Here is a 16,664-nt window from a genome sequence, read left to right as displayed (position 1 = left end):
GCAATGAGGTCCCACGGCCGCGGCTACCGGGAGCCCCCGGAGCCGATCGAAAAAACTTTATTTTTTTTTTTTGACGATAATCGAACACACTAACGAAGAAAAAAAAATAAAGCAAGCACAGCGACCGAGAAAAACGACTCAGACGCGGTGTCAGAAGGCAAAAAAGAGAGAGCACAATTTCCACAGGGCTTCTGGCTCCGCGGAAAAAACTGAACTGAACTGAGGACCACGAGGTGGGGATGCGCCCTCTAGTGGGCAAGAAGGCATGCACATGCGTGGTGCAGCATAGCAAACTTGAAACTTCAATCAAGTTTGCTTGAAAAGCTGTCCGCGCTGGGGCTCCGTAGATGACGTCACCCACATGTGAGAATATCATGCCTGCTTGTCCTGGGATAACAAAGCAAGTTTCCCTTACTTCCTATGGGGAAACTTGCTTTGATATACGAGCATTTTGGATGACGAGCATGCTCCTGGAACGGATTATTCTCATAATCGAAGGTACTACTGTATTTTAGAACAGACCCTACCATTTCAAGTCCAATTTGTACTTCCTTTCTAAAAATACGCTTCCACATATGGGTTAATTCATAGGTCTACAATCAACAATAACAGAAGCAAGCAACATTGTAGATGACTCTCCTTTTACAAAGGTGCGTTAGGGCCTTAATGTTTGGAATAGCATGCGCCAAAATGCCACGCGTTCTAGCCACTACCGCCTCCTTTTAAGCAGGCAGCAATTTTTTGGCTAGCTAATCTTGTGCATGCGCTAAAAACGCTAATAAAAGGAGCCCTAAGAGATGATCATCTATCTATTTGAATGTTCGTATAACGCCAGGCGTCATAGCATAAAGCTGTTTGTGTTTCTGTATCACAAACTCATTTGCTGTGGAGACGCTTTGAAAATCGAAGGTTACAATTTGTTTGCATTGCGCTGACATTTGATTCACTGTTTTAAAGTCCCCTCAGACTCCTGACGTAGGCAGTTAAGCCACAACACGAGCCATGAGACGGTACGAGATTTAAGAAAATTGTTTTATGCAACCATTTCTTAGTCATCTCTACTGTTGTGTCTTCCGTTAATTCCTATGTTACCATATGTTTAATTGATTTAGTGTGAACTACATTTTTAAAGCTATGCTAACAAATCAAATATGCAGCATATCTCCACGAGCATTCCTCGGCTTCGAGGATCAAATCTATGAGGCAAGCAAGAAGGATAAGGTGGCTACAGTCTCTTGCCAACCTTCTTTATGCGGGGAATGCTCAGACTGCCACACCTATAGTATTGCATTACTCACTGGTGGACAGGGATAAAGAACTGCTTGTCCTCGTCACTCTCTGCCTTCCCCTTGATGATATCTGTGATGTCCATAACTGCAAAGAAAAGAAATGGAAAAAAGACATAGTTGACACACTGTGCAGCAGAATGTAGAATGGACATTTTCTCACTCAATAATTAGCAATGAACCAAAGGTCTTTAGATTCTTAAATAAATCTTTGACCTGATATTTAAACTCTGTTGTCTGTGTAATCTTTTTTTTTTTTTTTTTTTTAATAATCTTTATTAAATTTTCCAACTACAATTGTGCATACAAATAATTCATGTACATATAATATTACAAGAAAAGCACAATAAACTTACAGATAGTAATAAGCAATTATTTTCCCCCACCCTCCCACCTATTAATCAAGAAAATAAACACCCACAAAAAACTATCTAAAAATTCCCCAAAACAATTCCAGTACAAACCCCTCCCCCTCCCTCCCATCCTGGATGTGTATGTTTAAAGGTCAGTAAAATAAAGTCAGTTATCATTCCTTACAAAATTTAGTCAACGGCTCCCAAACATCCATAAATTTCCTGTACCTTCCCTGCTGTATAGCCATCAGACGTTCCATTTTAAAAGTATAGCAAAGGGATTCCCACCAGAAAGTGTAATTTAACCTATCCCAGTTATTCCAATTCTTCAAAATAAGTTGTATGGCACTGCCCTGTGTCCCTGTCTCTAACAACAAAATAACCCTGTTTCTCCCCTCTCTCTTCCCTTCCTCCCACTCTCTGGGTCCTCCAATTCCCTCTCTCCATCTGTGGATCAAGCATCTCTGCTCATCTGTTCTACCACACCCCCTCCTCCCAACACAGTATCTGTCTCTCTGCTCTTCCAGTGTGCCTAAGACTGCCTCTGAGCAAGTACCTCAGCTCACAACAGCAGCAGCATGATGGGTAAAACAGTCAGAAGCTCATTTGTCGGAGGCCAAATTGTGGGCAGGCCCTTTTGTTAGGGGCTCATTTGTTAAGGACTATGTTTTCAGGAGTTTTATTTTATTTATTTTTTTGCCTTTTGTTTTTTTGGTTCCATGTTAGTTGTTACTGCCCAGGAAAAGATCTAGGCGGCTAAGAAAGCAAATAGAATGTTAGGAATTATTAAGAAAGGAAAACAAAGACGGAAACATTATAATACCCTTGTATCGCCCTATGGTACAGCCGCACCTTGAATACTGTGTGCAGTTCTGGTTGCCACATCTCCCAAAAGATATAGTGGAATTAGAAAAGGTACAAAGAAAGGTGACAAAAATGATAAAAGGACAGGATGACTTCCCTTTGAGGAAAGGCTAAAGTGGCTAGGTCTCTTCAGCTTGGAGAAGAGATGGCTCAGGGTTGATATGATAGAGGTCTATAAAATAATGAGTGGAGTGGAAAAGGGTAGATGTGAATCGCTTGTTCACTTTTTCCATAAATGCTAAGACTAGGGGACATGCGATGAATCTACTAAGTAGTAGGTTTAAAATAAACCGGAGAACATATTTCTTCACACCATGTGTAATTAAACTCTGGAATTTTGTTGCTGGAGAATGTGGTGAAGTCAGTTAGCTTAGTGGAGTTTAAAAAAAAGATTTGGATGATTTCCTAAAAGTCAATAGGCATTATTGAGGTGGCTTGGGGAAATCCACTGCTTATTCCTAGGATAAGCAGCATAAAATCTGTTTTACTACTTGGGATCTAGCTAGGTGCTTGGGACCTGGGTGGGCCCCTGTTGGAAACAGGACACTGGACTTGAAGGACCTTTGGTCTACCCCAGTATGGTAATTCTTATGTTCTTATGCATGTATATGTAGGCACAGAATTTGCAGGTAAATTTTACGTGTGACTCCAAAAAGGAGGTACAACCATGGGAGGGTCAGAGGCAGATCATGAGCATTCTTGCAATTTACGCACACGGCTATAGAATAAGGGGGGTGGGGGAGATCTGTGCCTAATTTAGGCATGATGATTTACGCTATGTTTCAGTTAGTGTAAATACTTACACCTAAAGTTAGTTGTGAGTCCCAGTATCAGCACTATTCTTTAAATTGCACCTAACTTTAAGCACTGCTTATAGACTAATGCAAAGTGTTATTTTCCAGGCACTCATTTTTAGGCACCATTTATAGAATCTAGCATTATATGTCTGTATCAAACCAACTTGAAATAGCTACCTACTTGGCCTTCACACATAGGTGACTTGGTAATGGTATAAGATTACCTTATTTTGCTAATAAGCATTGAAATTGGCAGGTAATGACATTCAGGAAAACATGTCACCCTCTCTAGGAGGCACAATGCTAATATTAGCCTCTTCCTGTGCTCCGGGTACCGCAATAGTGAGTGGCAAGCAAGAAGCTATTAGTCTTCCTGATGAATATTTGCAGCAAGGGATTATTGATCAGTGAGTGAGGAGAAAGCAAATAGGCCTTGCTGGTGGTTATTGAATTTTGATTTCCTAATTACTGTATGTGAGAGGACAAAATACTAAGTAATTGCCCAGTGAATTATTAACGAAACTCAGTGACCAACAGTAAATTGGGTCCTCCAATGTGTGTGTGTGTGTGTGTAGGTGGGGGGGGGGGAGAGACATCAAGGTTAAAATGTTCCATTTATCAGGTCAATGTGATTCATTACTTCTTGAGGCATGAGGCAGAATCTGATTCAAAGAGAAATATAGGCAAAACACCACAAGACTAAAGATAAATTGAGTTCTACTAAACAAGAGCAGCTATCTTGTGAATGTGAATAAAAGACCAGTTTGACTGTGAAATGGAGTCCTTTCCTACTGCTCCACAGACAGCTGAGTTTCAGAATGTCTATAATTATATATATATATATATATATATATATATATATATATATATCAGTGGTCTCAAACTCAAACCCTTTGCAGGGCCACATTTTGGATTTGTAGGTACTTGGAGGGCTGCAAAAAAATAGTTAATGTCTTATTAAGGAAATGACAATTTTGCATGTGGTAAAACTCTTTATAGTTTATACATCTTTCCTTTTGGCTAACAATAATATTGTAATTTATATGATCAAGAAACTGTTTTATTTTACTTTTGAGATTATGATAAACATACCGAGGGCCTCAAAATAGGATCTGGCGGGCCGCATGTGGCCCCTGGGCCACGAGTTTGAGACCACTGATATATATATATATATATGCTATAAACGATCTAAAAATAAATAAATAAATAAATAAAATCCCCATATCCCTATCCTTTTGCTCCACAGACAGATGAGTTTCAGAATGTCTATAATTAAGAGTTATAATTAGGAATGTCTGTAATTGTATATGATTAGGAGTTACTGCCTAGGAAAAGGATCTAGGTGTCATCGTTGGGGATATATTGAATCTCTCAGCTCAATGAGCTGTGGCAGCGGCGGCAGCGGCTAGGAAAGCAAATAGAATGTTAAGAATGATCAAGAAAGGAAAAGAAACAAAAGACGAAAAGATAATGCCCTTGTATCGCTCTATGGTACAGCCGCACCTTGAACACTGTGTGCAGTTCTGGTCGCCGCATCTCCAAAAAGATATAATGGAGTTAGAAAAGGTACAAAGAAAGGCGACAAAAATGATAAAAGGATAGGGCGACTTCACTATATAATTATAGACGTTCTGAAACTCATCTGTCTGTGGAGCAATAGGATAGGGATAAGGGGATTTTATTTATTTATTTTAGTTTTATAGTTTGTTTATAGCCTAAGTGGTTTACATTCAGGTACTGAAGCATTTCTCTCTTTCTGTCCTGGGGGGCTCAGAATATGACTAAAATACCTGGGGAAATGGAGATTTTAATGATTAAATCTTTTCTAAAAGCATATAGCAGAAGCCAACAAGAAAAGTTTTCCCTGCTTTTCAGAGCCTTCACTATTGTTAAAGTCAACAGAGCGGGGTCCATGGTAGCCAACCTTAAGACGTCATGCCCCCTGCCCCTTCCCACATCCTACAGCCATCTGATACTGTTCCTCCTAAGCTCCAGCTGGATTATATTTCCCTCTAAATGAATCATTGCAGAGAGGAGCCAGCATAAGAAAATAAAGAATGAGATTGATGGAAAGATTAGGTTCTTACCTCGATAATCTTTTTTTTCTAGTAGAGAAACACTCTATTCTTGAACGTGTGGGTAGTCAATCCCTTCTCACGAGAATTCCTGGGACTTGATATACCACTTTTTCTGTGTAGTTACAATCAAAGTGGTTTACATATTTTATACAGGTACTTATTTTGCCTAGAGTCATAGGGAGCTGCCTTGGGAATTGAGCTCACAGCTTCAGGGAGGTGGGGCAGCTGCTCTAACCTGATATGTCACAGACTGCTAGAGTTATCCAGGTAATGGCAATATTCAACGCCAATATCTGAATAGATATCACCGTCTGGAGAACTCAGGACAGCAATTTTCTCTATCCTAAGTTGTCTGGATAATTAGCATACAAGTTCAACATAAGACATCAGACCAATGGTCCATCTAGTCCAGAAGCCCGTCCTTATGGTGACCAATCCAGGTCACTAGTACCTGGCAAACCCCCCTAAAAGTAGCAACATTCCATGCTACCGATCCAGGGCACACAGTAGCTTCCCCCATGTAAAGCAATTCAGGTGGGTTGTTTTGTTTTGTTTTGTTTGGAGGGGGTGAGATTTTGTTCTCCAAAAATGCTAATCTTTATTTCTGGTTTTTCACATTTTTGCTCACGATATTCTAATTTTCTTATAGTATGCCAAATTTGGTGATACTTTGCCTATACTTCAGAGACTTATTTTGCCCATATGGCAGATGGACAAAGAATAAAAGTCATCTAAGCTGATCCTGATATTGAAAAAAGGGAAGCTTAACAGTGAAATAACTAGATGTTCTGACTAAAACATTAGAACTTGATCAGAAGTAACTTACTTAGATTGCCTCCAGCATGACATGTCAACCCATGCTGGGAGTTAGAATTCCTTAAAAGTTAGTGAGCACTCTATTTCATAACAACCATTCTTCCACACATATACATCACAAGTATGCCATCCCTCTAGATAGATTTTTAAAAGGGGACGACAAAGTTCTTATATTATGTGTTAAATATTCTTTATGCTATGTCACAATGATGTTTGTATGCATGTGTATTGGAAGGAAACTAAGACCATTTTAGTCACCTTCCTCTGGACCGACTCTACCCTGTTTATATCTTTTTAAGAACATAAGAATTGCCACTACTGGGTCAGACCAGTTGTCCATCGTGCCCAGAAGTCAGCTCCCGCGGTGGCCCCCAGGTTAAAGACCAGCACCCTAACCGAGATCAGCCCTACCTGCGTATGTTTCTAGTTCCACAGGAACTTGTCTAACTTTGTCTTGATCCCTGGAGGGTGTTTTGAAGTTGCAGTCTCCATAATTGTACACAATATTCTAAATGAGGTCTTACCAGAGTCTTATACAGGGGCATCAATTCCTCCTTTTTCCTACTGGCCTTACCTCTCCCTATGCACCCAAGCATTATTCTAGCTTTCGCCGTCGCCTTTTCAACCTGTTTGGCCACCTTAAGATCATCACATGCTATCACACCCAAGTCCCGCTCCTCTTTCATGCACAAAAGTTCTTCACCCCTAAACTGTACCATTCCTTCAGGTCTTTGCAGCCAAATGCATGACTTTGTATTTCTAAGCATTAAATCTTAGCTGCAAAATTTCAATCCATTCTTCAAGCTTCGCTAGGTCCTTCCTCATGTTATTCATACCATCAGGGATGTCTACTCTATTGCAGATTTTGTTATCATCTGCAGAGAGTCAAATCTTACCTGACTACCCTTCAGCAGCTTGATTCAGCATGCAGTTTATAAAATTCTCATTGCACTTAAGCATGTAATTTCTAAAAAAAACCTTTTAACCCATTCTTTAGAGTAATAAATCAAACTACTACTATTACTACTACCACTATTTATCATTTCTATAGCGCTGAAAGATGTACACAGCGCTGTACATTTAACAATCAATAGACAGTCCCTGCTCAAAAGAGCTTACAATCTAATTTGGGCAGACAGACAGGACATTTCAGATTGGGGAGTTTCTGTTAGAAGGAATAATACAATGGGTATAAGTATCTGTCAGTAATTGGGAGTTAAGAGTTGAAAGAAGATTTTTAAAAATGAGCTTTTAGCTTAGGTTTGAATACTGCTAGAGACAAGGCATGACTTATTGACTCTGGCAGTTTCTTCTAGGCTTACAGCACGGCAAGAAAGAAGGGACGGAATCTGGAGTTGGTGGTGGAAGAGAAGGGTAGAGATAAGAGGGACTTACCCGATGAATGGAGTTCATAGGATGGAGCATAGGGGGAGATAAGTGAGGAGAGATATTGAGGGGCTACAGAAAAAATGGACTTGTAAGTCAGAAAGAGGAGTTTGAACTGGATTCGGAAGCGGATGAGGAGCCAGTGAAGTGACATGAGGAAAGGGGGTAATGTGAGCATGGTAGCTCTTACAGAATATGAGCCGTGCAGCAGCATTTTGAACAGATTGAAGGGGAGAGAGATGGATGTGTGGGAGACCTGAGAGAAGTACGTTGCAGTAGTCTAAGTGAGAGGTAATGAGAGCATGGATAAGGGTTTTGATAGTGTGCTCAGAGGGGAGAGGTTGGATTATAGTAATATTATAGAGGAAGAAGTGACAGGTTTTGGGGTTTTTGTTTTTTTTTAGTTCAAATCTTATTATTGGATTTATAGATCAATGAGTAACAATACAGAAAAAGAAAACAATACTTATACATACATGTTTAACTCTGTGTCACCAACGATCAAATACAGAATAGCTAGTATGAAGCATCAACAAAGAATAAGCAGGTTTCTAAACTCAACAGAGCTATACCTTAAACATAGCTTCAAGCAGGGGAAGGTGTGCTATAGCATTACCATATTTACGATTCAAAAGAAACAGGATTAAATGCCTACATAAACAGCAATATACTAGTCGTCCAAAATAGGGTAATCTAAAGGTAGTAATCAGCTTTGTACCATATAAATGTCATGAGAGAGTACACAGGAAACTAATAGTTACAGTAATTTCTTATAGGTTCCCATAACTTATTAAAATTCTTAGTGGACATTAAATTTTCCACAAAAAAACTTTTTGTATTTAAAAGACATGCACACTGAATTCCACCACATGTTTGAGTCAACCTTAGATAGATCTTTCCATAATGATAATACATTCTTAATCGCTAGGTATAAAAGGATACGAAGTAGTTTAGCTTTATGGTCATCCATTTTCAAATTCAGTTTATCATTAATGTCTAGTATAGAGCATATCGTTTTCCATACTGATGTCCAGTATGTTTACAGTAATTCACACTCATATAGCATATGTGGCAGTGAGCCTGGAGCTCTGTTGCAGGACCAGCATTTATCGGATTGATCCACATTTAGTTTGGCTAACTTATGTGGGGTCCAGTGAAAGCGGTGCAAAACAAAATAGATTGATTGTAGGAGCGAGGCAGATTTGACAGGTTTTAATGGTTTGTTGGATCTGAGCAGAGAAGGAGAGAGAAGAGTCAAAGATTATCCCGAGGTTGCAAGCAGACAAGACAGGGAGGACGAGAGTGTCATCCACAGAAATAGAGAATGGCAGGAGTGGGAATGTGGATTTAGGCAGAAAGATAAGGAGTTCAGTTTTAGCCATGTATTCATTTTTAGATGGTGGTGAGACATCCAAGCGGCAATGTTGGTCAGTCAGGCTGAGATTCCAGCCTGAATTCCTGTAGAGATATCTGGTGTGGAGAGTTAGATCTGGGAGTCATCGGTATAGAGGTGATATTGAAAACCATGGGAGGAGATCAGTGTACTAAGAGAATGGGTATATATGGAGAAGAGCCTTGAGGTACAACAATAGGCAGTGGGATGGCAGCGGAGGAGGATCCATCGTAGCAGACACTGAAAATACGAGGGTAGAGATAGGAAGAAAACCAGAAGAGAACAGAACCCTGGAATCCCAGCGAGGAAAGTATATCAAGAAGTAGGTAGTGATCAATAGTATCAAAGGCAGCAGAAGATCAAGAAGGATGAGGATACAGAAGAGACCATTAGATTTGGCTATTATAGCATATCTGTCTTCTTACTTTTCCAGTCCTTCCTGTTTCAATATTTTTCTCATTTTTCTCTTTTTTTCTTCCTACTATATTCACCTTATATTCTTTCTCTTTTTTCTGTCTCTATCTGTTTACCCTCTCTGTTGTATTACAGAGAGAGGCAGCAGCATACCTTTACAATGATAAATCTACAGACTGTTTATTGCTTGGCTCAGTGGATATAACTACTAAAGACATACAGGCAGGATAGTTGAAATACTGTCTGGGAAAGATAGATAGAGAGCTGGGGAAGCAGTGATGGCCATTCATGTAATTTGATAGGAGAATACATAAAGGTGGTTATTTTAGAAATCTTAGTCATGATTTTCATATGTAAATATTGGCATTTACACAAACATATCAATCAACCTATAAACCATAATTTTAGAAAGCTAGGTTTTACATGTGCAAATCATGAATAAATAGATGAGGCAAAAAGGTATGGCTTGGGCATGGTTAGGGTGCGACAAGAGTAGAGCCATACATACATGTACTAGAGATGTGCTGGCAAAAAAACTTTGTTTTATTTAGCATCCTTTGTTGTTTGAAGGGGTTTTTTTTTTTTCATTTTGTTTTAATTTGCTGCTTTTTTTTTCTTGTTATAAATTTTGTTTTGTTCTTGTTCATTTTATAGGGTACAACTGGAGCACTGAAGCAACAGGAAACATGCCCATAAGTGAGGCAGAAATGCTCAAGCATTCCTTGAACTGATTCCTGCTGAGCAAGTCAGAAAACAAAAAAGCTAAGATTACCAGAAATATAAGACACAGTGAGGCATGAGTTGTCTACAGTAGATTTAAGAGGTAGAATAGCTCCTCTTAGAAGGTGGGGTTCGGGGGGGGGGGGGTCATTGCTTGGTGGCAGAAGGGAGTGGGCATCTCTCCTGCTGCTGGGAAGGGGGGTGGGGGGTTGCTTGACTTTGGTGTCTCGATTTGGTCATATTTTTTTGTTTTTTGAGGAGTTTATTTGCGTTTATTCTGCACATGTGCCCGTCGCTATAACCAGCGATGGTCACATGCAGATTTAGTGAATCTTTGCTACTCTCCGCCAACCTCATTTGCTTGAGAGTTGTTTGGAGAATGACTCACTTTTTTTTTTTTTTTTTAATCACTACAATAATGACTGCAATAGTGACCCATTGATTTTTAATGTAGATTTTTGAGAATCTAGCTCTTAATGCCTATGAATATCTTTAAAATATACAGTATATAGGGTCAGATGTACTAAGCATTGGCCTAGATACCAAGGGCCAATAGCATCAATGCACATGTTAAAGTGGGTATTAGCTACACCAATGCACAAACCTATAACCTTTGTTAGTTCCATATGTGTTTGCATAAGCACTGGTTCCCTGATCAGCTCAGCCAGAAGATATTGGTTGATGGGTTGTATACTTAGGGTGGCTCTGCCTCCTATTTCTTCCACATTCCATACATATAGGCCTTTCTCGTGCAACCAAGTTAATTCCAAGGTCACAAACTGTGGCCAGTCCAGATTTTCCGCTTTCATTTCCACCCAGTTTACAAAATATTACAGTCCTCAATCCTTCCTTCTTCTTGAGGGGTGGTGGGGTTGGGGGCAACCCCCCACCCACTCCACAGTTTCTACCTGGCTGCTATCATTTTTAACACTAGGTGCTTGTGCAGGAGTCGCACACTCTATTCCTTCTGACTCCTCAGGGTTTGGGGTCCATGTCTCTGTATAGTCCTTATACTTTGCTTCCGCTGGCAGCTCTTTACTCTCTTCTTGTGTTGGGTTCTCTGGTAGTTCCCTGTGGGCTGCTGGGAGGGCTCCCTGAGCTGGCCCCATCCCTTCATTTCCCTTTTGGGGGTATGACATTACTTCCTCAGTCATGGAAATTGTGCTTCTCTCCCTCATCTCCTCTGCTTGAAATCGGGTAAACCTGCCTGGAATAAGGAGGACCGCTCCACTCTGGGATCCACCCCAGCTTTTCCTTTCTCGTATAATTTTCAAAGTGGATAACCCTGGGATCATGGTGGGTCTTCCCTACATCCCATTCCTTTTCTGGGGGCTTTGAGAGTACCTCAACACAATGCACGTTTGCAAGTAGCACAGAGCTTTCACGGTAGCTGGATTTTTCTCTATATTTCTCCACAGGAGAATGTTCATCTTTGAGGGAAACTCTCTTTCCCCTTCATAGGACACAGAATTATTGGAAGTGGGGCCTCCTGCAATCTTTAGCCCCTCACCCACTCCCTCCTTCCCCTGCCCCTCTCCCCTCTCCACCTCTGTAGCAGTTTTGTAATGTTTGTGATGTATTGATATTTTATTGATGCAATAAGATATGTATTTTTATTGTAATCTGCTGAAGTATTATGCAGAATAGACATTTTTTTAAATAAAATAAATAATACATAAGAGTGATTTTGCTGCTTCTTTTGGCATGTGGCCAAAAAAAGGTTGCCAGTCCTCTGCTCTAATACATGATAGCTTTATTTATGGATTCAGAAACTGGAAGCAAAAAAGGGTGATTTACATCAAGATTGATGGACTTTTTAAGCAGAAATATGTGGCAAGAAAATTGTGCAGCTTCTGGCTGCCATAGACATTGGTATTGCCAGAGCAATCGCAATTTCACTCTTGTGAGCATCACAGACTCATCCCAAACAAATTAATGAAGTAAACAGATTCATGAATTAGATTATACGAATTGCTAGGAATATAACACTTCTATAATTTGTCATGAACCTAATGTACAGATAGCAGCGATCCAAATCCCACAACCAGTTCTTGTATGGGAGATGCATTGCCCTGAAGCTAAAAATGCTAACTGAAACAAGAGGGACATATTATATTTACAAAAGTGAAACAATCCCATTAACGGAGAACTTTATCTACACAGAACAAGCAGTCACGATGACAGCGATGCATTATATAAGGTAATATCTGCAGTCAGTGATGTCTCTTATAAGATTACTGTGAACTCACCCTGGATTCAAGCAGTTAAATGTGTACACTGTTACTCTCATATATGAGACAGTGATCATTGCCCATATTTAGTTATAGAGGCCCTTTGAATCATAGATGCTATATAATTGACAGGGCAGGGTTTTTTGTTGTTGTTTGGGTGTTGGTTTTTTTTTTTTAGTGGAAAATAGTGTCATGCAAAAGATTTCCCTGTGATCTGCAGTGAAATGGTGAAATTAACATTCCACTGCAGCTGTCAGAAGTACAGGTAGAGGGATGGCAGTTCTGCGATTCTATTGGCTGAATCCTCCTTACTCCCTACCCTATTTCATTACAACATGTGTAACTAAAGTCAACCAATGAAAAATTAAGGTGATTCTATTCCTTGACTTGATTTTGGGAGTTAAGCTCCCTTCAGATCAAAACATGAAAGGCATTAGCTTATTATATATATATTTTTTTTTTTGGGGGGGGGGGTTAGTCAAGTAGACTAACACAGCAACATTATTACCTTATAATCCTCCAGTACCACTACTATTGTTTATGACTTATATAGCGCTGAAAGGCACAAGCAGCACTGTGCATTTTGACATTTAAAAGATGGTCCCTGCTCGAAAGAGCTTACAATCTAACTCGGGACATGGCATATACCGCAACTAAAGTGGCACATGCAAATCTGTGCACATTGCTGATTTGCATGCACAACTTAATTATTAACAAATCAATCAGAACTAATAATTGCAAATCAATGAGCAATTGCTGGCACTATATACCATTAATTAGAATTTACACGCACATCGTTGGCTGCAGGTTGTGCTGACATTCTCCTGTTGAATAGGCATGGTTCAATCTGTTGTATTGCATTGTTTGTGAACACTAAGATTTCTTGCTTTGTACGGCATATTGTTTTCATGCCCTGTTAACAATTCCTGTTCTTGCTATAGATTAAAATCAATAAAATATTTGAACTAAAAAGAAAAAAAAAAAAAAAGAATTTACACGCACAAATTTCTAAGTGTATTTTATATGGTGGTGCATGGAAATTCTACTGCACAGATCTCAAAAGGGAACGTGGCCAGGGGAGAGGCATAGGTGAGTCGTGGATATTCCTGCTATAGAATAGGCCCGATCCTCACTCAATTTAGACACGGACTTTTATGCCTGGTTTTCATTGGCATAATGGCCATGCCTAAATAATAGTCACACGGAAAGGCATTCTGTAAACTGCCCCTACTCTGGAGGCGGTTTAATGCTAAGCGCAGATTTTTTTCGGCAACTGATTTTTTTTTTTAGTGTAAAGTTATACAGAAAAAGAGAGTCACCAAAACAAAGTCAGATTAAAAAAACACTGTATCTAGATGAACCACACACAATTTTTTTAACACTCTGAGTGTGGTAGATCTAAATAGTTGTCGGCTCGAACCTTGGGGTGATCTTTGACTCCTCTCTCTCCTTCTCTGCTGAGATCACAACAGGCCGCAAATCCTGTCGCTTCCTCCTCTTATATATTACCAAACTCCATCCCTCTTCTTTCTGACTACACGACCAAAACCTTGTCCATGCCTCTCGTCATCTCACGTTTAGACTACTGCAACGTAGTTCTCTCGGGCCCTCCCACATGCCACCTCTCGCCTCTTCAATCCGTTCAAATGCTGCTGCACGACTCATATCCGTGAGAGCTGCTATTCTCACATTACCCATCTCCTCAAGTTGATTCATTGGCTCCCCATCCATCTCAAATACAGTTTAACTCCTCTGTGCTGACTTACAAGTGCGTTCGCTCTGTACCCCTCCGCCATATCTCTCTTCACTTATCAACCCCCTATGCTCCTCCCCGTGATCTCCGTTTCATCAGGCGAGCCCCTCTTCTCTGTACCCATCTCTTCCACTGCCAACTCCGTCCCTTCTTTCTTGCGGCGACCGTATGCCTGGAACCAGGCTACCTGAATCAATATGTCGTGCTCCCTCCCTGCAGCGTTCAAATCCAAGCTAAAAGCCCACTTTTTAAAATCTGTTTTCAACTCCTAACTCCCACTCAATGCTGCCAGATACCTCTACCCACTGTATCATTTCCTCCTACCATAATCTCCTCAACCCGAAATGTCCTGTCTAATTAGATTGTAAGTTCTTCTCAGGGACCATCTATTGCATATTAAAATGTACAGTGCTGTATACGCTTTTCAGCGCTTTAGAAATAATAATAGTAGTAGTAATATGGGACTCAACATGGTTTGTGTTTCGACAGTGAATGCCTTTCTCAGAAGTCCAACTGATCCACTAATCAAACAAACTATATTCAAGATCAAATAAGAAATGTTTCCTGTTTCACAGTGTATAAACTTCAAACCTAGATAGAAGAAAAACCAGTAAAAAAGGAAAGAACCAGCAGCTCAGAAGTCAAAGGCAAGGTTGGCATAATCATTCAGCATGACTAGGATGGCATCTCCTGAGAGCTACCAAGAGCAATTCTCGTCTAAGCAACATAACGGATGCTGACATGATACAAGCTCAAACTGTGCGGAGAGGTGAGCAGCTTTCAAACATTCCATTTTCCTGGGTAAATGACATTTGCGAATTGCCCTTTATATACATACACGCAGGGGGTAATTTTGCAAAATCACTTTAGTGACTTTGTGGCCACGCCTATATAGTGTCAGTAAGTGCTCCCGCGGTAATTCTTTTCAATGCCCACATACTAATGGTAACACTAGCGCATGGCCTTAGTCCAGGGGTGTCCAATGTCGGTCCTCGAGGGCCGCAGTCCAGTCGGGTTTTCAGGATTTCCTCAATGAATATACATGAGATCTATTTGCATGCGCTGCTTTCATTGTATGCTAATAGATCTCATGCATATTCATTGGGGAAATCCTGGAAAACCGACTGGATTGCGGCCCTCGAGGACCGACATTGGACACCCCTGGCCTTAGTGCATGGAAAATCCCATGTGAGGGTACACTAAGGCCATTTTTTTACCACAGCTTGGTAAAAGACTCTAAAGGCACTTGTATGTCTTTCTATTAATATGGGTCATTATAGTACCTTCTTGGCTGCTTACCTAGGCACCCTGTTATTAAAAAAAAACCTCATCAGTAGTTTAATTTTTAAAGGATGCCCAGCTGTGTGTTGGTTTATTTTATTTTTTTTTTGCAGATTTGTTGTAGGGGGGGAGGTGTTAGGTATGAGCACGATGCTAGGGGCCTGTAACTTAAGTGAAGGTAGGCATAAATCTGAATGCATTTCAATGCCCTTGTGTCTATCCATTGATCTACCATGAACATTCCTTCTCCATCTGGTGGGACTGTACACTCAGTGGCATAGTAAGGAGGGGGATGGTCCACCCAGGGAGTCATGTTGGTGGGGGTGCTTTCAAAAATATAAAGAACCCAAAATGAAACAGAATAGAGACGTGTCAAAAATCAATTTTTTCATACCCACAGAGAGGTCCACTGAGAGGGAATTAATAAATATATAAGATCATGTGAACATGTCAGCATATTCAAAACATCAATCCTCAGTAATATACAGCTCAACATAAGTTTTTGTGAGTGAGTTGTAAGCTTGGAACCCAAAAGGATAAATTAAGGTAATATAGTAAAACCTTGGATTGCAAGTAACTTGGTTTGCAAGTGTTTTGCAAGACAAGCAAAACATTGGATTAAATTTTAACTTGATATACAAGCAATGTCTTGCAATGCAAGCACATACAGTATACACACGTCACATCATCACAACTGAGCCGATGGTTCTTCTCTCTCTGACGCTGCAGGAGTATAGTGACTATTCCAAATGAGAATACGAGTACCATATAGTATTTTGTATTAAAGATTTTGGGTTGTGGAACGAATCGTCTGAATCTTTCTATTATTTCCTATGGGGAAATTTGCTTTGATATTGTGGCCACCACTATATGCCCAGTGCAGGGCTCTGTAGAGATCCTGGTGGCTACATATACAGTGCATTAGCGTGTGATCCGGCATGGAGTCACCCTGCAGGACCGGACTCTTCAATAGCACTCACAATCAAATACAACCAAAATAAAGTCCCAACAAAGGTGTAGTTAAGAGAAATAGTTCAATTTTACTCACTCTTTAGGACAGGTAAGTAATGCTTCAATTTTATAACATGTGTCAGAAGAAGAAAGAAAAAAAACATGTTTCAAGAAGAAGAAAGAAAAAAACTGCCAAATATGGGCAAGAAATAAAGCAATCTACAATCTGCTTCAAACTTTCTTCTTCTACTTATTAAGTCCCAATTAGCTCCTGAGACCCCAGCTCACTAGAGCTAGCATTGCCTGCTCCAAAGCAGGTGTTTTATCAAATCAAAATTAAA

The 16,664-nt window shown here is 40.1% G+C and overlaps 1 protein-coding gene across 1 annotated transcript in view; it reads right to left on the bottom strand.

Moving 5' to 3' along the window:
• The window catches only part of LOC117365127 (dedicator of cytokinesis protein 2-like), a 1,549,644-nt gene that overhangs the window by 1,324,239 nt on the left and 208,741 nt on the right, over nucleotides 1-16,664 (bottom strand). Inside the window, exon 11 of the mRNA XM_033955120.1 lies at nucleotides 1,299-1,374. Coding sequence (XP_033811011.1) covers nucleotides 1,299-1,374 — 76 coding nt within the window. The remainder of the gene's footprint in view (nucleotides 1-1,298; nucleotides 1,375-16,664) is intronic.

Source organism: Geotrypetes seraphini, chromosome 1, assembly GCF_902459505.1.
Source record: "Geotrypetes seraphini chromosome 1, aGeoSer1.1, whole genome shotgun sequence".
Lineage (NCBI taxonomy): Eukaryota > Metazoa > Chordata > Amphibia > Gymnophiona > Dermophiidae > Geotrypetes > Geotrypetes seraphini.
The sequence above is the reverse complement of the archived record's forward strand: the minus strand, read 5'-3'. Positions and strand labels throughout refer to the sequence as shown.